Here is a 21691-nt window from a genome sequence, read left to right as displayed (position 1 = left end):
TCCCTTTTCCTCCTTTAGACACAGTTTGTGGTGGGGAAAAGGATAAAAAGATAGTCGTGGATGAGAGCGCCCCACTCAGGATTCTGGGCTCTATCCCACATCATCCAAGGCTAGAATACAATTTAATTTTCTGGTCTACACACGTCAAGAGAAGGGAAGGCAATGACTTACTGACCTTGACCCTGGATGTAAACAATTTTTTCATTCAAGCCTCAAAGCCAAATCCTCTTTTGGCTGCACAGTGCATTTTCTTTACCCAAATCACTCTAGATCCTTGTCTTTTGGCTTGGTGTTTTGGGCCTCTAGAGGTATTAGCCATTGTGCCACAGGGAATGGGAGAAATTTCCCTCGGGGAAGGGGCTTGAGGGAAGAGTTAGGGTCCCAGTGTCTCCCTTCTCTTCTCCCCCACACTGGGGATACTCTAAAGACCCCTGTGAAACCCCAGGCCTCAGGACAAACCGACTGTCTGCCGTGTCCCACCATCTACCACTACTTTGATCCAAAGCCAAGACACTAAAGTGCAAAGGAAGAAACGTAGCCCAGTGTACCGGTCACAGGCTGCAGCAGGGAGCATGCCCCAGACAGCGGTGCCATCATTCAAGCATGATGCTGTTGGCAGAGAGGACAGAGGCTGCTCCTGTCTTTAGCAGTCCCTGTTGCAGACCCTCCATCAGTGAACATCCGTGTCCTTCAGCAGGGTCCCCCACCCCTCACAATTTATTTCCTAGTCCCTCTCCTTTTTTCTGGAGTGCCCTAGCTAACCTGGGGTAGTTCTAGCACTTCAGAGTTAGAAGGAAAGAAATATTTGTCTAACTTTCCTAAATGTTAAAGCTAAGCAAAGCACCAAAAAGGAAAACAAAAAGATTTATAAAAATATAATGGGGTCATCTCCCCATGCTTCCCACATTATTTGTGGCATATGAAATGTCAAAATATAATGAACAGACTTTCTAAACATTACTATTTCTTTCCACCCGTATATATCTGAGCTGCGGCAGCCTCATTACTACCCTTTCACCTCTTAAAACTTCACTCTGTAGAGCCATTATAGAATAAATCTACTTCATCCCACCGACCCCACCTTCCCAAATACATACCCACTTGCAGTTCCAAAGAGACTCTCCAAAAAAATAGACATTTGAAAAAAGTGCATCTGTTTATACTCAGTCTATCTGCATATTACTTCTTGAGATTATTACTTTTTTTTTAACCGTAAAAAAGATTGCATATTGGCAATATAATGGGAAAACCATGGCGGCCATTTCTGGGTGGCAGTGGAGGGTAAGTGGGGTGGGTGTTGAATCATAGAAGCGAGAGGGCTCAGAGAGGGGCAGGTGTGGTCCTTAGCCTTGAGACCTGAGGATTGAGGTGGAGTTGTCTTGATTAGCAGTCCTTGGGTCTCTGAGATGTCCCATCTCCTTAGCCATTCCCTCTCTTCTCTCCACCTTTCCCCATTTCCACTACCCATGGCCAGGCCGCATAACCCTCTGGAAGCAGAGGTGGGATGGCTTTTTGGCATGTGTCCACCTGGGCCGGTTTGAAGACAGGCATGGCATTTGGAGGGCTGTGATATGGGACACATACCAGAGCAAGCTTTGTGACTGTTTCCACTCTGGGAAAAATTGTCCATCACTTCTGTGGCTTTAAAAATTTAAGCAGTTACTAGGCTGATAGGTTTAGAAACAAATCTTTTGTTCTTGTGGTTTTGCATTAATATTAAGCATGAATATATATCATATATTACATTGCTTTCCTTCTGCTCTGGGGCAGACTGCACTCTCCTTCCAAATAGGAAAACTGCCCAGCCCATGGACTCAAATTTTTGAAAGCTGTTATTCCCCCACTCCCTACCCCCCCACTAACCCTCCCCTTCCTCCTGACCCCTCAGCTCCGATATTAGAAAAGCTCTCCCTCCCCCCTCCCAGCAGCCCACCCATGGTTAAATAGAGCCACATTCTAAGATTCATGCATCACTGCATTTTGCTATTGCACATAGTGCAGAGAAAGAGGGAGTTGTGTATGTGTGCCCCCTCCCTCTCTTCTCCTCTTCCTTAGGCTCTCAGATTCCTGTGCTATTCCCACTCTGCCCTCTCCCAGCCTCCCCACGCCCCTCCATCCCAGACCCGTCACTGGTTGTGAACATCCTCCCTGCGGACGATCTTATAGATGATCCAGTAGAACATGTTGAAGATGAGGAAGGCCATGGGGAAGCCAATGCGGGATATTTTGTCGATTTTCTTGGCCCTCTGAATGAAGAGTTTTCGCATCTCCTCCGGGGACTTAGATGGTGCAGGAGGGGGGTTGGTGGTGGTGGTGTTGTTGGCGCCTTTGACCGAGATGCCATCTTTGGCCTGCAGACAGGCTGGGCCCATCCCGTAGGCAGAGAAGTTGAAGCGGCCCTCTCCGGCCTCATCCTCCTGGAACAGATTCAGCATGGGGCTCTACTTAAAATAAGACAGGGGCTGGGCACCCTCCCTGCAAGGCACTCCCCTGGGGGCCAGGCCAGGCCCATCTGGTTCTCCCTGCCCCCCTGCCTCTACCATTCCAGGTTTCTTAAGGCTCTTAGGCTGGCTGGGGAGTTACGCCTTATAGAGGGGCGCCGCTTGCATGCTGAAACAGATGCAAACCAGGGGATAGGAATGTGGCCTAGAGTCTGCAGACCATGTCCGGCTCGGTCACTTGCTGGCCATGTGGCCTTAGGCAAGTCACTTCTCTATTTGAGTCTCAGGTTTTTTTACTTCATATTTTCCTATAAATGGGGGGAAAGATTCACCCCACTACAACCAGGGGTTCTTTTGACCATCAGAGGTTATAGATGAGCAGACGTTCGAATGCTGTTTTTTTAGAAATCGGGACGATTTGGAGAGATCCCCTGCTTTGCCTCTGTTGCCTTCTTGCCCTTCTCCCCCACCCCATCCCCCCAGTTGGTGTGTTCTTGGGCATGGGTTGGGGGAGAGAGCAAATGCTGTGGGCCTCAGCCCTGTTTTACACACCGCCGGGGAAGCCACAGCTGCTTTCTCCCTCCACATTCCCACAGCCCTGGCACTTGTGACCTCAGACATAGCTCTGGATTAAGTTATTGTTCAAAGCCCTTCATCCTTTGGCTCCAACTTACCTTTACAGGCCTTTGCCCTTCCCCTTACCTTATGCTTGGCATACCTGCCAGTTTGGTTGCACTTTGCCAGTCCCCCCTGTGCATTTCTCTCACCCTGCCTTATGCTCACTACCAACACGCCTCTGCCCGTATTCTTCTAATGTCTCCCTTTCCCAGCTCGTGGTGATCTTCTGATCTGACTCGTGCAGACACTGTTGTCCGCTCTCATCATGTCTAGCTTTGTGATCTTCCCCTGTGAGTTCCGCGCTGGCACCGAGAGGCTCCCATTGTCCTCCTAGGGAGGGAGACAGCCTATCTTCCGCTTGTTCCTATGTAGAACAGGGCTGACAGAGAACAGGAGACACCGTGTATGAGCCCCTTTCCAGCTCTGTTCCTGCCACCCTTGCTTGGGCCACCCCACAGGCTTGTTGTGACAACTTCCAGCCCAGTCTTCCTACTGCCTCCCGGCTGGCCCCTTCAACCCACCTGAGTTGTCTTAACACACATCGTATTGGTCATCTTTTGCTTGAACTCTTTAATGGGCTGTCACTGGCTTCAGGATAATTAAGGTCCTTACGTGGTGAACAAGGCCTTAGATGGCCCGGACTCTGCCCTCTCCAGTCTCATCTGTGCTATTCTCTTTCCAGCACCATATGCACCAGTCATCCCAAAATATTTACAGATATTCAGACGTGCCATGCTCTTTCTTTTTTAACCATGGGCCTCTGCTCAGATTGTCCTCTCTTCCGGGAACGTACTCCTAACCTCTGCTTCCAACACCTTCTCTTTCACTGAACTAATGTCTTATTTGGAAGCCTTCCCCAAGGGCAAGAATAGACGAGGTGCCCCTGCTATGTGCTCCATGAGCTCCCTATACATCCTGCTCTGTTGTTTTTTTAAAGCTCTTATCACATTATGTTTCTTAAAAAAAAAAAAAGATATATATATATATATATATAATCTTTATCTCTTGCAAACCTTTTTATTTTTTATTTCTTTTTTTAGAGAGTGCGGGTGGGGGAAGGGCAGAGGGAGAGGAAGAGAGAGAATCTTAAGCAGGATTCACGCCCAGTGCAGAGCCTGATGTGGGGCTTGATCTCAGGACCCTGAGCCGAAATCAAGAGTCAGACTCTTAACCGGCTGAGCCACCCAGGCGCTCCACATTGTTTCTGGATTAATGTCTGTTTCTCCCATTAGACTCTAAGCTCCATGCAGGCAGAGTCTTATTCATGTTCATTGCACCCTGAACACTGAACATATGAACAGTGTTTCTGGACATAAGCTCAAAGCTCAGTAAATATTTGTTGAATAAGTAAATGTTTACCAGTATATCTTCACTACTCCTAGCTTCCTTTTTTTTTTTTTTAAATGGGGTTGTATTCTTGGCACCAGGAGGATTTGAGACATGGAAAATGCTCAAGAAATCTTTGGCAAATTGTTGAATCTGGTCCAACACTCTCATTGCAGAAAGGGGGAAGGAACATGTGCTGGGCAAATAGATCCCAGTAAATATTTGTCTATGAGTAGGGCAACAGTAGAGGGTTTGTGCCAGGACCAAGGAAAGGAGTTGGGGGCAGCGCTCCAAATTACTGGACCCTGTGGCTGGAAGGGGGTCTGGGTCCAGCTCTATTGCTGCCCTTGCTGCAGGATGGGGTGCTTGAAAATGTTTTCTCACCGGGCTCTAGTTATGCAAGGGAAGCACCAAATTAATTTTATGTACAGCTTTGGGCGAATTTTTCTCTGCCTTCCTCATCAATTAAAAATGGAAGTGGAGGGAGTGGAGGTGTGGCCTGGAGGCCCCATCTACTTAGATGATCATCAATTTCACACTGTAGCCAGGAGAAAGGAAATTCCCTAGAAATGACGGAGAGAGGCTTGCTATTCCTGTTCTCCCCAGCAGATGGCAGGAAGTGAAGGCTTGGGGATGGAGCGGTTACAATCTGGTCGTCTCCTCCTCCCAGGGAGGTTGGGAGGGTGCCTGCCCAGTATGGCTCGCAGATTTCCTAATAATCTGACTAATGAGGCCGGCCAGGGAATTTGAGGACCAGATGCTTTGTGCCCAACAAATGAGGTAACATGGGAGGATGGTGGGATTTGAGGAGCCTGGCCAAGATCACAGGCTCTGAGAAACTCAGGCATGGAGCTAGTTCCTTTTCACTCACCATCTGGGGCTGAAAACCCCCTCTGCGAACTTCCTGCTGAAGGGAGGTTTCTGCAGCCCAAGTTTATACACTGCTGATGTACAAGCCATATCCAGAGGGGCTTACTCCAAAGGAAGCACTGCTTTATGGTGAACCCAATTCTGCATCCTTGTAGTTTCTGACATTTGGGTCAATTTCAGAGCCCTTAGGAACAAGGTCACACTGATTCAACCACACACAAGGGGCCACGCAGGAGAAATGTGAATGAAGAAATGAGCCAGGGCTGACAAAATCTCCAGTCAGAAGGGACTGTGGCAAAGCAGAGAATGCATTCCCTACCTAAGGGCAGTTCCAGTGCCCCAGTATCAGGTGGGATGTGAATCCAGTGGGACCAGAGGCTGTGACTTTTTGAATGAAGATTAAAGTGTGATTTTTAAATGCTGGCACCTTATTCTAGACTTCTGAGACACTGCTAGTGAAATTAAAGACAGTTGCATGTTGAATTTGATTTCTGGCTACTGGTTTTTGACCTCTGCCTTGGGATAAGTCTTAGTTCTTATTTGTGATCTAATAAATTGCAGGGCTGTTTTTATCTGCTTCAGGATGGCAATATTGGTGAACAGATAAGCAACTGATGGTGTCTGGCCAGTGGGAGCCATGGGACCTCCAGCACCTACCCTGCTTTGCCACTAGAGCCTCTGTGATCCTAGTGACTTGCTCCTCCTTGCTGTTGTCATTGGCGTGGGAGGAGTGGACAGGATGCCCTCTAAAGGGCTCTTTCAACACGAACATGAGCTATGAGAGAGCGGGGAGGGAACCGAGCAGGGATATCTGATCAAATCTGATAGTGGCTTTATTTATATTTCACCTGGCCCTCGAGAAAGTTTAGTTTTTCTCTGGTGTGTAAAGCTGGTGGGGAGTTGGCGAGGGTGGAGGCAGCCTTTGGAGGTACCGTAGGCCCACCATACTGCACGTCTGCAGGGGGGCTCCATTTACATTTTTGTCTCTGCAAATAGTGCCCCCTGGAGTTGTGCAGTGCACAGTCTAGTGGCCTGATGCTAGTCAAATATTATGGACATAGTTTCCCCAAATAAGTGTCTCTTCAACAAATGTATTAACCCTCTTTTAGCAGAGGAAAGTGCAAAAAACAGCTAGCCAGTGGGGAAAAAGGAAAAATAATAAATTCCCAAGAATGTTATGTTTGGTCCATTCCTTGCTTAGATTATTTTAATAGTCAGAGGCTAAGTATCCAATGGGCAGTAAGGACTAAAACTAGAAGTCTTTTGAGAAATCCTGTCTGGCTTGCTGCACCTAAGATAGTTTTCTCTTCCAGTGCAGATTTAGAAGGATGGTTATACCTGAACTCCCATGGACATCTTCTGTCTTGAAATGTCTGCCTCTTGCCTATGGTAAACTGCTAGAAGTTAATTGAATCAAATTGCTGATGTTTAAGGAACATTCTGATGGAAATTCTGTGCGTGTGTAATCATTTTATTCCCTGGTACTTGTGTGACAGGAACAGAATTTAAAGTTCCTTTGTAATCTGATTTAATCCTCACCACAGTCCCCCACTGTGCCAATTTAGTCCACTTTATAGATGGAGAAACTGGGCCCAGAAAAAGGTGAGTTTGAAGTCACATACTAAATAGTGATAAAGAGACAGGGTCCTCTGACACAGCACATTGTAGCTGGATAGATAGCTATTTGACGTAGGTCAATCTAAAGCTTGGGGGGGGCCTTGGTGTGTGGCAGCGATGTGGCATGGCCTGACAGGTCATAGCGTATGGATTCTTGTTTGCCCTAATCTGTTGCTGGAAAAACTTCTGGCTAGGCTCTCTGACCAGAAGGGCTCCTCTGTGTTCATGAGTTTATCCCTTTGTCCATAGGTTCAGTAAATACCAATGGCATGTTCACTGTATGTCAGGCATTGTATTAGGCACCAGAGACATAGCACTGAGCCAGAGTTGACATGGTCTCCACCCTCAGGGAGCTTATAATTCAGTGGGAGAGATAAGCACAAAACAACTACATCATGAATGTATGATTATAAATCAAGATGACTGTTCAGAAGGAGGGAAACTGAGTTTTATTAGAGCATGATCTTTGCTAGCTCACACAGCATCCTTGTGCAGATGAGAAAAATGGCACCCCTCCTTTCTAGACATATAATTAGAATCCTTCCTCTGGCAGATACAGTCCATGCCAAAGCAGGACCTAGAGAAAAGTGCCTCGTTGGCAAGGGGGCCCGTGGAGGATACAGTCTGCATGGCCATACTTGACAGCTTTGCATGAGAACCTCACTACAGGACCTCTACCTTGACCCAGGTATCAGGGAAGATGCCTCAGCTGAGAACCTGAAAATGAGTGCTTGGTTAACACTAAGTAAAGTGCACTGGGAGGGCATTCCAGGAGAGAACAAGACATCTGAAGTCCTGTGTGTATTTTTGAGCAACAAGGGAAAAAACTAGGGTGGTTGGTGCTCAGAGAGCAAAGGAGAAAGTGAAGATGAGGCTGGAAAAGAAAAGTGGGTTCTATGATCTCCAGGGGGAGAGGTCTTTGGGGGAAATATTTATTGACCAAAGTGTGCAACCAGTTTGTTCGCATAGACGGCACTCTCCGCAGTGGCATTTGCTGGTTGGAACACAGCCTCTGAGTTAGCAGAGGTTGGTGACTTCGTATAGATGGTTGGCCAAGTAGTTCTTTACTCACACCTTCATAAAGTGAGAGAATTCACTCTAAGGGAGCATCTTGCGTGATGCTCCTTTCTTGCAAGTAAGGAGCAAAGGCCTGGCACCTGGACATTCTACTCAAAGATCTTACCTTTTGTGGTGCAATTCCCTTCTGGAACCAGACCCTTGGAAATAATGCAGGCTTGCCGAAGACACCAATAAACGTCTTTCAGCCTGCCAAGCTTCAAGGTCACAGCTAGTTATTATCTTAGCCCCATCAGTGTTTGCTCCATCAGTTCTGTCTTCAGGTGTAACCTGATCATTTCTATAGTATTACGGTTGGAAGAGTAACTCTCTACAGACCCAACAAGGCATTATTTATGGGAGGGGAAGTTAGGAGTTGTAGGCCTTCAATCCCTATTTTATGTCTGCCTTACCCACTGGGAAGGATGGTCCAGTGAAACAAGTATCACAAGAGAAGCCTGCCTGGAACTCTTCTGTTGACCACCAGCTGTCCCTCCTTAGGTAGCGATCCAAAGGCCTACCTTGTGATGTCTTCGCTTCCTCCTGAATCGGAGCAGCTCTTTGTGCTGCCGAGACACAAAGTTGACAGCGGCATACTCAAGCAGGGCTGAGAACACGAAGAGCAGGCACACTGCCATCCAAATGTCAATGGCTTTCACGTAGGACACCTGGAGTGGGGGTGGGGAAGAACACAGGGGCGTGAGGGCAAGGGAGGATGAAATATCTCAATATTTCTGCTCCTCAGTAACTCCCCCATCACTCACTGCTATTCCCTCCTCAGCTGGGATATTAGGAAAGTGCAGAGGAAAACAAGAAAAATGCACCAAGAAGACTGTACAAACCATTGGAGAAAATAGAATATGGTACCTAGAAGAGTAGTGAGGAGAGGAGGATGGTATATCATCATCGTTGAGTGAAACAGAATGGTGTGTTTAGTCTAAGAGTGATAGGAACAGAAGGGTGTACCTAACATTAAAAGTAAACAGAGAATGTTAGCAAAAGTAGCAGAGTAAGATCTTCAAAAACTCTTCTCCTGTATAAGAGCAATGAGGACAACAGCAAAAATGGTCAGAATCAACTTTCTCAGAAGCTCTGTTAACCAAAGGCTAACAGCAATCTTGAAAGCATTTACTTAAAAGGTCAGCTGAATGCCAGTAAGAGCATCAAAATTTGTGGCATTAAAAAAAAAAAAAAAACAGCTTCATTGAGATAAAATTCATACACCATACAATTCACACATTTAAAGTGTACATTTCAATAGTTTTTAATACATTCAAGATATGTGCAACCATCATCATAGTCAATTTTGGAATGTTTTCATCACCTCCAAAAGAAATCTAGTAACTTTTAGCCATTATTCTTTTTCTTATTCCCCCAATCCCTGTCTGCCCCCACCATCCCAAGCAACCATTAATCTACATTCTCTCTCTATAGACTTCCCCATTCTGGGCATTTCCTATGAATGGAATCATATACCATGTGGCCTTTTTTTTTTTTTTTTTTTAAAGATTTTATTTATTTATTTGAGAGAGAGAATGAGATAGAGAGAGCACATGAGGGGGGGGAGGGTCAGAGGGAGAAGCAGACCCCCCGCCGAGCAGGGAGCCCGATGCGGGACTCGATCCCGGACTCGATCCCGGACTCCAGGATCATGGCCTGAGCCGAAGGCAGCCGCCTAACCAACTGAGCCACCCAGGCGCCCCCATGTGGCCTTTTATGACTAGCTTCTTTCACTTAGCATAATGTTTTCAAGATTCATCCATGTTGTAGTATATATCTATATTTCATTCTTTTTTTTTAAAGGTTTATTTATTTGAGAGAAAGAGAGTGTGTGCAAGCGGGGGAGGAGCAGAGGGAGAGGGAGAAAATCCCAAGCAGACTCCCCGCTGAGCACAGAGCCTCTATAGGGCTCTGTCCCGTGACCCTGAGATCATGATCTGAGCCGAAACCAAGAGTTGGACGCTTAACTGACTGAGCCACCCAGGTGCCCTTATATTTCGTTCTTTCTTATAGCCAAATAATATTTCATTGTATGGATATACCACATTTTGTTGATCCAGTCATCAGTTGATGGACATTTGGTTGTTTCTACTTTTTGGCTATTACAAATAATGCTGCTATGACCATCTGTGTACAAGATTTTGTGTGGACTTATGTTTTCATTTCTCTTGGGGCCTTGTGGTATTTTAACTTGGTGAATTCTTGTTCTCCTGTGCTAGCCTTGAAAACCAACAGACTGCAAGCAGAGTGAAAACCAGCATCCAGGCAATCAGTGAATGGGGCAGAACAGAGTTGGAGTTTCTTTAAAGCCCCATTCTCAGAGAACTGTCATTATTTGCGGAAAGACTGCACTCACAAGGAAGGCTGTCTTTATTTGACCTGACTTGGAGCTGGCCCAGTGTGAACAGCCTATTCCCTGGGGGCATCTGTTGAAAATAGTCAGTGGCAACTGTTGAACATCACATCAGCCTGAGGCATTAGGTAAAGTTGAAGCAAACAGTAGGTTGATTAACAAGCTTAAAAGGAAAATCTGGGGGAATGAGATGTCCACAGGGGGCTTTAGAAAGCTTTCACATATTTCTGGGAATTGGTGTGCATGCTTAGGCCTGTGTGCTCCTCAGGAAAGGCCCGAGAAGGCCCCTTAGCTCTCAACTCTGGGTAACCTTGACATACTGAGCAAGCTGCAAGTGAAGGGGAAGGCAACACTGTAAACTGCCTGGCTGAGTTGTGTCCTAATACATCCGTAGAGCCCTAGAAAAAGGTTGGGAGGTCTGTAGGTTCTATGCATTTAAGCAAATTTCTGTCCAATTTTAGCTAACCACCAAGCTAACTGAGCAGAGACTTCAGTGGCCCCACACAACAAAGAATACAGACCTTAGAGAATTAGTTCACAAGCGTTACTAAACAAACAGCAACAACAACAAATCTTGAGGAGGGAGAATCTGATTTCCAGAGATGCCACATTACATTATGTAAAACATGTAATTTGCAACCAAAAATTATAAGATACGCAAAGAAATAAAGGATGGCCCTGCAATGGACTAAATGTTTGTGTCCCCACCCCCCACTTCATAGGTTGAAATCCTAATTCCAATGTGATGGTATTTGGAGGTGGGCCTGCTGGGATGTAATTAGATCATAAGAGTGGAACTCTTGTGAAGGGATTAGTGCCTTTATAAGAAGAGGCCAGCTAGCTGGCTGGCTTTCCAGCCTGTCAGGATATAATAATAAGTTGGTAGTTTGCAACTGGAAGAGGGTCCTCACCAGAACGCTACTATGCTGGCACCTGATCTCAGACTTCAAGCCTCCAGAACTGTGAAAAATAAATTTCTTTCATTTATAAGGCACCCAATCTCTGGTACTTGGTTATAGCAGCCCAAATTGACTAAGACAGGCCCATACATAGGAAAAAAAAAAAAAGCAGTCCAAAGAAGCTGCCCCTGAGGAAGCCCAGATATTGGACTTAATAAAGGCTTTATTTTTTTTCAAATTTTTATTAAATTATTTTATTTTATCATTATTTTTTAAGGATTTTATTTATTTGTCAGAGAGAGAGAGAACACAAGCAGGGGGAGCAGCAGGTAGAGAGAGAAGCAGGTTCCCTGCTGAGCAAGGAACCTGATGCAGGACTCGATCCCAGGACCCTGGGAGCATGACCTGAGCTGAAGGCAGATGTTTAACCAACTGAGCCACCCAGGCGTCCCTTAATAAAGGCTTTATTTTATTTTTTTTTAAAGATTTTATTTATTTGAGAGAGAGAGAATGAGATAGAGCATGAGAGGGGGGAGGGTCAGAGGGAGAAGCAGACTCCCTGCTGAACAGGGAGCCCGATGCGGGACTTGATCCCGGGACTCCAGGATCATTACCTGAGCCGAAGGCAGTCGCTTAACCAACTGAGCCACCCAGGCGCCCTTAATAAAGGCTTTAAATCAATTATTTTAAATGTGTTCAAGGAACTAAAGGAGACCTGTACAAACAATAAAGTATGAGAACAAAGTCTCACCAAACAGAACATAAGATAGAAATGATAAAAAGAACCAAATAGAAATTCTGGAGTTGAAAAATAACTGAACTGAAGAGTTCACTAGAGGGGATAAATAGCATATTTAAGCAGACAGAAGAAAGAATCAGTGAAGTTGGAAGAATCAGTGAACTCGAGGTTATCTTGTCAGAGGAGCAGAATGAAGAAAAATGAACAGAGCCTCAGAGACCTGTGGGTAACCATCAGGTACACTAACATGTTTAATGAGTGTGCATGAAGGAAAGGAGAGAAAGAAGCAGAAAGGGTATTTGAAGAAATAATGGCCAAAATTTTCCCAAATTTGAAGAAAAACACTAATGTACACATCTAAGAAATTCATGAACCCCAAGCAAAACGAAGGGCTCCACACCTACACACTTCATAGTCAAACTGTCAGAAGACAAAGAGAATCTTAAAAGCTGCAAGAGAGAAGCAACTCGTCATGTGCAAGGGATCCTCAATAAGAATGACAACTGACTTATCATTAGATTGATTATATACTTTTAAATTGGGGGTGGGTAGAGATTATTTAAATTAAATTAAAGCATAGGGACAGGACTGGTGGGCATAAAGAGCTGCATTGTGATTGTGAGGAGTGAGATTTCTCATTAGAATCCAAGCAGTCTGATACAAATGGCCAACAGACACATGAAAAAATGCTCAACATCACTCATTATGAGGGCAATAACAAACCAACACCACAATGAGATAGCACCTCACACCTGTCAGAATGGCTAAAATTAACAAGTCAGGAAATGACAGATGTTGGTGAGGATGCGGAGAAAGGGGAACCCTCTTACACTGTTGGTGGGAATGCAAGCTGGTGCAGACACTCTGGAAAACAGTATGGAGGTTCCTCAAAAAGTTAAAAATAGAGCTACCCTATGACCCAGCAATTGCATTACTAGGTATTTATCCAAAGGATATAAGAATAGTGATTCGAAGGGGCACCTGCACCCCAGTGTTTACAGCAGCATTATCAACAATAGCCAAACTATGGAAAGAACCCAAATGCCCATTAACTGATGAATGGCTAAAGAATATGTGGTGTATATATATATATATGTGTGTGTGTATATATATATATATATATATATGTGTATATATATATATATATATATATATACATATACATATGGAATATTATGCAGCCATCAAAAAAACTCCCTGAAATCTTGCCATTTGCAATGACGTGGATGGAACTAGAGGGTATTATGTGAAGCAAAATAAGTCAGAGGAAGACAAATACCATATGATTTCACTGATGTGGAATTTAAGAAACAAAGCAGAGGAACATAGAGGAAGGGAAGGAAAAATAAGATAAGGAAAAATAAAATAAGACAGGGAGGCAAACCATAAGAGACTCTTAACTACAGAGAATAGACTGAGGGTTGCTGGCAGGAGGTGGGTGGGGGGATGGGCATTAAGGAGGGCACTTGTGATGAGCAATGGCTGTTATATGTAAGTGATGAATCACTAAATTCTACTCCTGAAATTAATCTACACTATATGTTAACTAACTTGAATTTAAATAAAATCTTGGAAGAAAAAAAAAAAGAAACCAAGCAGTCTGGAGGGCAGTGGAATGACCTGTATAAATGAGAAGACATCCTGTGTTTATGGATTGGAAGATTTGATATCATTAAGATGGCAACACTCTCCAAATTCATCCACAGACTCAGTGCATTTTTTTTTTTTTTTTTGGATGGGCAGCAAAGCAACGTTTGTTGAGTGATAGCAAAGTGCTAGTACAAAGCACCCAAGGAGGAGGGGACCCAAAGGGGTTGCCACAGACTCAGTGCATTTTTAATCTAACTTCCTTTTTTATTGTTGTTGCAGAAATTGACAAATGGGACTTAAAATTCATATTCAGGTTCATATGGAAATGCCAGGGACCCAGAATAGCCAAACCAATCTTTAAAAAGAACAAAGTTGGGGCGCCTGGGTGGCTCAGTTGGTTAAGCGACTGCCTTCGGCTCAGGTCATGATCCTGGAGTCCCGGGATGGAGTCCCATATCGGGCTCCTTGCTCAGCAGGGGGTCTGCTTCTCCCTCTGACCCTCCCCCCTCTCATGTGCTCTCTCTCTCTCATTCTCTCTCTCAAATAAATAAATAAAATCTTAAAAAAAAATAAAAAAAATAAAAAGAACAAAGTTGGAGGACTCACACTTCCCAATTTTAAAACTTACTACAAAGCAATGGTAATCAACAGTATGGTGCTGACATAAGGATAAATGTATAGATCAGTGGAACAGAACTGAGAGTCCAAAAATAAACCCATACATTTATGGCCAATTGATTTTTGACAAGGATGTAAATTCAATGCAGGGAAAGGATAGTCCTCTCAACCAATAGTGCTGCAGTAACTGGACATCCACATGTAAAAGAATGATATCCCTCCCTCATAGCTATATGCAAAATGCAAAATGGATTAAGGCTTATATTTAGGGCTAAACTACAAAACTCTTAGGAAAGAACATAGGTACAAATTTTTGTGATTTTGGATTAGGCATTAGTTTCTTTTTTTTTTTTTTTTTTTTTAAAGATTTTATTTATTTATCCATGAGAGACAGAGACAGAGAGAGAGACAAGCAGAGGGAGAAGCAGGCTCCCAAGGAGCAGGGAGCCCGATGCGGGACTCGATCCCAGGACCCCGGGATCATGACCTAAGCCGAAGGCAGATGCTTAACCATCTGAGCCACCCAGGCGCCCCGGCATTAGTTTCTTAAATATCATACCAAAGGCCAAGCAACAGAAGAAAAAATAAATTTTACTTCATCAAAATTAAAAACCTTTGTGTATTAAAGGACACTATCAATCAAGTGAAAAGACAACCCAAAAAATGGGAGGAAATATTTGTAAGCCGTATATTTGATAAGGGATTAAAACCCACAATGCACAAAGAACTATTACAACTCAACAATAAAAAGAGAAATACTTTTATTATAAATTGGGCAAAAGATTTGAATAGACGTTTCTCCTAAGAAGATATAGAAATGGCTAATAAGCACATGAAAAGAATGCTCAACATTATTAATCACTAGGAAAATGCAAACCTAAACCACCGTGAGGTAAATACTACTTCACATCCACTAAGATGTTTATAATCAAAAAGACCTCAAATAATAAGAAGCATTGGTGAGGAAGTGGAGAAATTGGAACCCCAATGAGATTATGAAGTGGTGTAGCCACTTTGGAAAATAGTTTGGCAGTTCCTCACAAAGTTAAGCATATAGCTACCATATGACCCAACAATTCCACTCTTAGGTAAATACCTATGAGAGTTGAAAACATATGTCCACACAAAAACTTGTACACAGATGTTCATAGAGCATTATTTATAATAGCCGAAAAGTGGAAATAACCCAAATGTCCCTCAACTGATGAATAGATAAGCAAAATGTGATTGTCCCATACAATGGAAATATTCAGCCACAAAAGGGAATGAAGTGCTGATACAATGTACAACACAGATGAATCTTGAAAACATGCTCAACGAAAGTGCACGTATTATATGATTCCATTTATATGAGATGTCCAAAATAAGCAAGTTCACAGAGGTGAAAAGTAGAGTAGGGATTGCCAGCGGCTGGTCAGAGTGGGGAATGAGGAATGAGTGTTGATGAGTTATGGGGGTTTCTTTTGGGGTGATGAAAACGTCCTGGTATTAGATAGTGGTGAGGGTGTGCAACTTCGTGAATATATTACTTGCCACTGGATTTTATGCTTTAAGAAAAGTGAATGGAGAAGAATGTGAGGTTGAGTGTTAATAGCGTATGAAGCCAAATACCAAGTCTGGTGTTAACAATGAGTGGAGCAGAACGTTGAGTCTAGTGTAAATCATAAGTGAAAGAGAGTGTAGCATCAACTCTTAATAGACAGGGGAGCAGGATGTTGAGTCTAACATAAGGAAAAGGAAGCAGATGTATCTGCTGTTACAATTGCACAGAGCAGAATGTGTTGTCACGTGGTAACAGTAAATGGGGTTTGGTTTCAAGCATTTATAGTGAATCTAGAAGAATGCAAAGTCTAGTGTTCATAGTGCAAAGGGCAGATTATTGAGTTTTAAGAGTGAATAGAGGCGACAGTGGTGTCTAGTGTTAATGGCAGATGAAGCCGAATGTCATCTCTCACATTAAATGTTAATGGAACATGAAATATCATGAAAACAAAACAAACAGTGGGGAGATTGTTCTAGATTAAAAGAGTAGCCATATACAGAGGCGCTTGGGTGGCTCAGTCAGTTAAATGGCTGCCTTCTGCTCAGGTCATGATCCCAGGGTCCTGGGATCGAGCCCCACATGGGGCTCCCTGCTTCGTGGGGAGCCTGCTTCTCCTTCTCCCTCTGCAGCTCCCCCTGCTTGTGCTCTCTCTGTCAAATAAATAAATAAACTTAAAAAAATTTTTAAAAAAGAGTAACCATATACAATATGAATCTTGAGTGGATCCTTGATTGGATCCCTCACCATATTTACTGATGATGTTTTTTGACATTTGGGAAAACCTAAAGTTTCTGTATTAGATGATATTATGGAATTATTTCTAATTCAATAATTATTGATATAAAATTGATATATAATATATAAATATAATTGATATAAATATAATTATTATTGAACTAATGTTAACTTTTTTAGATGTGACAATATCATTGTGGTCCTTATTCCTTATTTAGAGATGGCTTGTCATGATGTCTGTAACCATTAAATGATTCAGCAGAAATTATGTCTACCTACCTACCTACCTACTTACCTACCTCCCTACCCACCCACCCACCTATTTATACAGAGAGAGAACTAAAGTAAATGTGGCAAGATGATAACAGTTGGAATCCAGGTGAAGGATATTAGAGTGATCATTGTATAGTCTTCCAACTTTTCCGTATCAAGACAGAATGTTAAATGAGGCATTAATTGGAAATGGTACAAATGTTGTATTTAGCATAAGGCTGAAGGGAGCAGAATATGGAGTCTGGCATTAACGGTAGAGCTGAATGTTGTGTCTGCTGGTGAGTGATTAAAACAGAATGTGACTCAAACAGTAGTAGTGAACGTGGTAGAATGCAGGGCCTAGCGTTAGGAGAGAGTAAAGCAGAATGAGGCATCAAGCATTCATAGTGAAGGCAGCAGAATGTTGTACCTCACGTATGGGTGAATGGAGGAGTATGTGGTGTCTGGCATTAATAGTAAATGAAGCAGAACATTATGTTTAGTGTTAAAAGTGAATTAAGCAGAATGTGAGGTTTGGTGTTAACAGTGAAAGGAACAGAATGTTGCATTTATTGTAAGGGTGACTGGTGGAGAATTAGTGTCTGGTGTCAGTAATGAAGTGGAATGCTGTGTCTGGTGTTCGAAGAATGGAGCAGAATGTTGTGTCTAGCACAGAGTGAATGGAGCAGAATGTGTATCTGGCTTATATAGTGAATGGAGAGAAATGCTGTGTCTAGTGTTAATAGTGAATGGAGCAGAGTATGGTTCAAGAGTGAATAGTGAAAATAGCAGGATGTGGTGTTGAACGTTAGAAATGTGGAAGAAGATTGAGGTATGGCAGAGAAGGGTTCACGTATGATGTTTGGGATGAGGCTGCAATCTTACAAAGGACCTACTTGCAAGGTTGGCCCTTGGTTGACAGCTGGGAACTTGGATTTTGGGAATGTTCCCACTTTCCGTAACTGATAAGGTGCCTACTGTGCCTAGACTGCCAATACCAACAATATGGATTGTGCTGAATGTCTGCTTTCCTTCTGGGAGTCCAGAGTTTTGCTATGTGCCAGGCAGAGGGGGCCTATGTGACCAGCACCCAATAAAAATCATCCATACCGAATCTTTTTTTTTTTTAAAGATTTTATTTATTCATTTGAGACACAGATACAGAGAGAGAGAGAGAGCATGAGCAGGGAGAGAGGCAGAGGGAGAGGGAGAAGCAGGCTCCTCGCTGAGCCAGGAACCCGATGCGGGGCTCGATCCCAGGACTCTGGGATCATGACCTGAGCCGAAGGCAGACGCCCAACCATCTGAGCCACCCAGGCGCCCCATCCATACTGAATCTTAATGAACCTCAAAACAATGTCTCTATCTCCCTGGACAGAAACATCCCACACATGTGACTGCCTTTTTATTGTTAGGGTAAGAATGTGCTCTGTGTGGTCCCTCATGGTGGGGAGAAAACAAGGAAGCCTGCAGATGGTTTCCTCCAGACCCTGCCTGTGTCTTTTTACTTTATCACCTAGCTGTGTATTCTTTTTTTAAAATTTTTTTATTTTTAGAAATTTTTTGTTTTTATTTTTTTCAAGGATTTATTCATTATAGAGAGAGTGAGTGAGTGCTCGAGCAGGGGGAGGAGCAGAGGGAGAGGGAGAGGGGAAGCAAACTCTATGCTGAGCGTGGAGCCTGATGTGGGGCTCCATCCCATGACCCTGAGATCATGACCTGAGTGAAACCAAGAGTCCCACGCTCAATGGACTGTGCCCCCGAGGGGCCCCCCAGCTGTGTATCCTTAATGCAACACTCTAAGAAATCTTAGCCATGAGTACAATGATATGCCGAGTCCTGTGAGTTGTATCAAATCTCTGAACGTGGGGGTGGTCTTGGAGACCCCCACCACAAAGCATCTACTGTTAATGGTAAAAGGAGTAGGATGTTGTATTTAGCACTAAAAGTGAATGGAGGGGGAGGTGGAGTTGAGTGTGAATAGTAAGTGAAGCAGGATGTATGTGGAATGTTGGTAGAGAATGGAGCAAAACCTGGGGTTTGGCAACTATATACAACATAGTGTTCAGTCTGGAGGAGAGGTTTGATGCATCAGAATGCTGGATCCTGCCAAGTGCAGCAGATGAAGACAGAGTGACTAATGCCTTATGCTCCCTTTATCTCAGGCAGGTAGGGAGATGAGTGTCCTTCTTTGTCCAGGTGTTCTGTGCTCTTGGGCAGTAGGACTTACCTTGGGCAGGGATGCTCGGGAGCCAGAGCTCTGGGTGGTCATGGTGAGCACAGTGGTGATGCCCAGGCCCACACGGGCTGGTGCAGCATCCATGTTGATCCAGAAGGAAATCCATGAGAGGATGACAATGAGTAGGCTGGGAATGTACATCTGGATCAGGTAGTAGCCCATCTGTCGCTCCAGGTGGAACCGGGCCTCAATGCAGGTGAATTTACCTGTAAGAAGTTAGAGTGAGAAGGCAAAGTAGCCTGGTGGGTAGGAACATGACTCTGAGGTCAGAACAACCTCAGCTGGAGTCCTGGTTCAGCCTCACACTAGCTGTGTCCTCAGGCAAGTGATTGGATCTCTCTGTGTCTCCGTTTCCTCATCTGTGGAAAATTGGGGATGATGATGATGACGATGATGATACCTACCTCACATGGTTACCTGCATGGTTACTGTGAGTATAAAATGAGATGATGCCTATAAAGAACTTCGCACGGTCCTCACATCATTTATGCTCAGGGATGTCAATTGCCATCATCCTCATCAGCCCTGTTTTGTTGCTAAGAGTGGGCCTCAGTGGATCAGTTATCTTCCCAAAACATGACTTGATCCTGTTACTTCCTCTTGTGAAAACTTTCTTTCCTTCCTTCTCTCCTTATACCAGAAAGTCCCCATTATCTACAGGGAAAAGTTCAAACTTTTCAGTCTGCTCTTCATAGTCATGCTCTGGCCTGTTTTTCCATCCCACTTCCCTTCTTTCTTCACCCTAATCATGAGCCCCTCCACTCTATCCCTTGCCTTGAGCATGTCCTGCACTTTGACCTTTCTGAGCTTTGGCTCCTGCTAATCCCTCTGCCTGGGATGCCGGGACTCTTCCCCACAACCAGCCAAAGCAACCCTCCAGCTCCTCCGCGGTGCTTTGAATGTCAAGTCTGCCCAGGCAGAATGACTCTTCTCCCCCGTGAGTTCCTTCAGTTCTGTTCATGCAGTCATCGGGCCTTTAGGGCATGATGTACTGAGGATGTAGGTACGTCCGTCGGTCTGTCTCTCCTCTGCAATGGCCTGCGGGCAGCTGGTCTCCTCCCCCTCTGTGCTTGCCTGGAACTGGGGCGGGGCCGGTCCCATGGAGGGGGCTGGTTCTCAGCTCCAGCCCCCTGCAGCACGGTTATTAGGGGAGTTCCTAGAGCTCCCTGGACTGGCTGCCCTGTGTGGGCAGGGCCTCGTCAGCCTCTCCCCCTCGAATCCACAGGGCCTAGCACAGAACTCAGCTCTCACTGAAGTGGGAATAGTGAAGAGCGAATGAGATCATGAATAAGAAAACGCTGTGTGAACAGTTTCGGGCTGTGGTACACGAGTCAGTGTGACTGTGGGATCCGTGGGAAGTCACTGCTCTCATGGCTGCTAATGGGAGTCCCATGACCTCTCTGCATCTCAGCATGCCCAGGGATCAGGAGAGTATCTGGAGGTTCTGAGGCATCTCGGAGGTGACCCAGGAAGGGGCAGCTGTCCTCAACAGACCAGAGCCCAGGCTGCCTGCCCTTGCCCTGGGCCTTCTACTTGCAGCAGAGCACCCAGTGATTTCTCTCAACCCCCCTGCTTCACGTCCTCCCCTCCCTGGCCCCTGTCAGCAGCCTCTTTCATGCCTCTACTCTCCTCAGCTGGGCTCAGCAGCAGCCTCCTGCCCAGCCCTCCAACTTGCGTACTGACTGACTGCCTTTCTTCCGCTGTGGCTCCGTGAGCTCCTTCCCAGCCTGCGGCAGGGCAGGCAAGGCCAGTCTTGGTACGACCCCAGTTCATTCCTGCATCCCATCTTCCCACAAAGGCTGTGCTATGCCTAGGAGACAGCTGAGCAGAACAGCCATGGCTTCTTCCCCCTCTTGCAGCTTGCCATCTAGGGGGACCCTTTCCAACTGCACTGTTTACGAACCTCAATGCCACCTCTCAGCTTCCTCCTGCTGGGGTCTGACGAGAGCACTCTGTGTACTGTGTCCTGTCAGAAATGTAAGTTCCCCTGTGACCGACACTGCTAGATGTCCTAATAGCAGCTCCTCCCTTCCGCCTTGGGAATAGGATTCATTTTGACCTGGGCATGCTGCTACCTGGAATGAAGACTGTGTCTCCCAGCTTCCCTTGCAGTGAGCTATGGCCTGAGCTTTACTTATGTGCCCCAGGACATCTGGGAAGAAAGTATCAGAGTTTCAAAGACTATGCTCTTAACCACTAGGTAGTAAACACAGAACTGTGTCCATCACGGGCACCTCATAAGATCTATTGGATCAAAGGCTGAATGAATGTTTGGACCTACCTGTGTTGTAATGCTTTGTGCAGTATCTCAAGTCCTTCTCCTCTTTCAGGATAAACTGGGGTAGAGTTAGTCCATCTGCCACCTGCACAGCTCCCTGCTCCTGCCACTCGAAGATCAGGTCATTCATGGTATATCCAACTGGATGGGGGATCAGAAGAAGGAGTGGTCACCACCCAGAAGCACTTATTTGAGGCATGTCAGAGTTGGTTTGGGTTAGAGACTGAGAGGCATCAGGTACTAGAGGGAATGCATGAGACCATGTTGCCTCACCACCACCCCTCCTGACTCCTCTTCCACCCTCTCCCCACCTCCCCTGCAACCAAGGAGGTTAAAACTGGTTTTATTGTTTATATCAACCCTCCTGCCTTCTACCTCCCTTCCTGCCCCTCCCACCATCCTATATTGGCTTGTCCTTTTGCCTCCACCTCTTACCCCTGTGGTCCTAGTCAGTTCACATCTGCTATTTGGCCTGCGTACCATCCTTGCAAGCTCCCTGCTCTGCTCACAGCAGCTT

General features: G+C 45.0%; 1 protein-coding gene across 2 annotated transcripts in view; it reads right to left on the bottom strand.

Annotated features, from left to right (window-relative positions):
- Window positions 1–2126: 2126 nt before the first annotated feature.
- Window positions 2127–21691, bottom strand: part of GLRA1 (glycine receptor alpha 1) — an 81832-nt gene continuing 62267 nt past the window's right edge. The window contains exons 6-9 of one of the 2 annotated variants that reach the window (XM_021697229.1): window positions 21178–21315; window positions 18888–19102; window positions 8450–8596; window positions 2127–2441 (exon numbers count right to left, since the gene is read on the bottom strand). In XM_021697229.1, coding sequence (XP_021552904.1) covers window positions 2127–2441; window positions 8450–8596; window positions 18888–19102; window positions 21178–21315 — 815 coding nt within the window. The remainder of the gene's footprint in view (window positions 2442–8449; window positions 8597–18887; window positions 19103–21177; window positions 21316–21691) is intronic. The other variant, XM_021697235.1, reaches the window with a different exon arrangement.

This window comes from Neomonachus schauinslandi, chromosome 7 (genome assembly GCF_002201575.2).
Source record: "Neomonachus schauinslandi chromosome 7, ASM220157v2, whole genome shotgun sequence".
In the NCBI taxonomy this organism is placed as follows: domain Eukaryota; kingdom Metazoa; phylum Chordata; class Mammalia; order Carnivora; family Phocidae; genus Neomonachus; species Neomonachus schauinslandi.
This window is presented reverse-complemented; position numbering and strand designations above follow the sequence as displayed.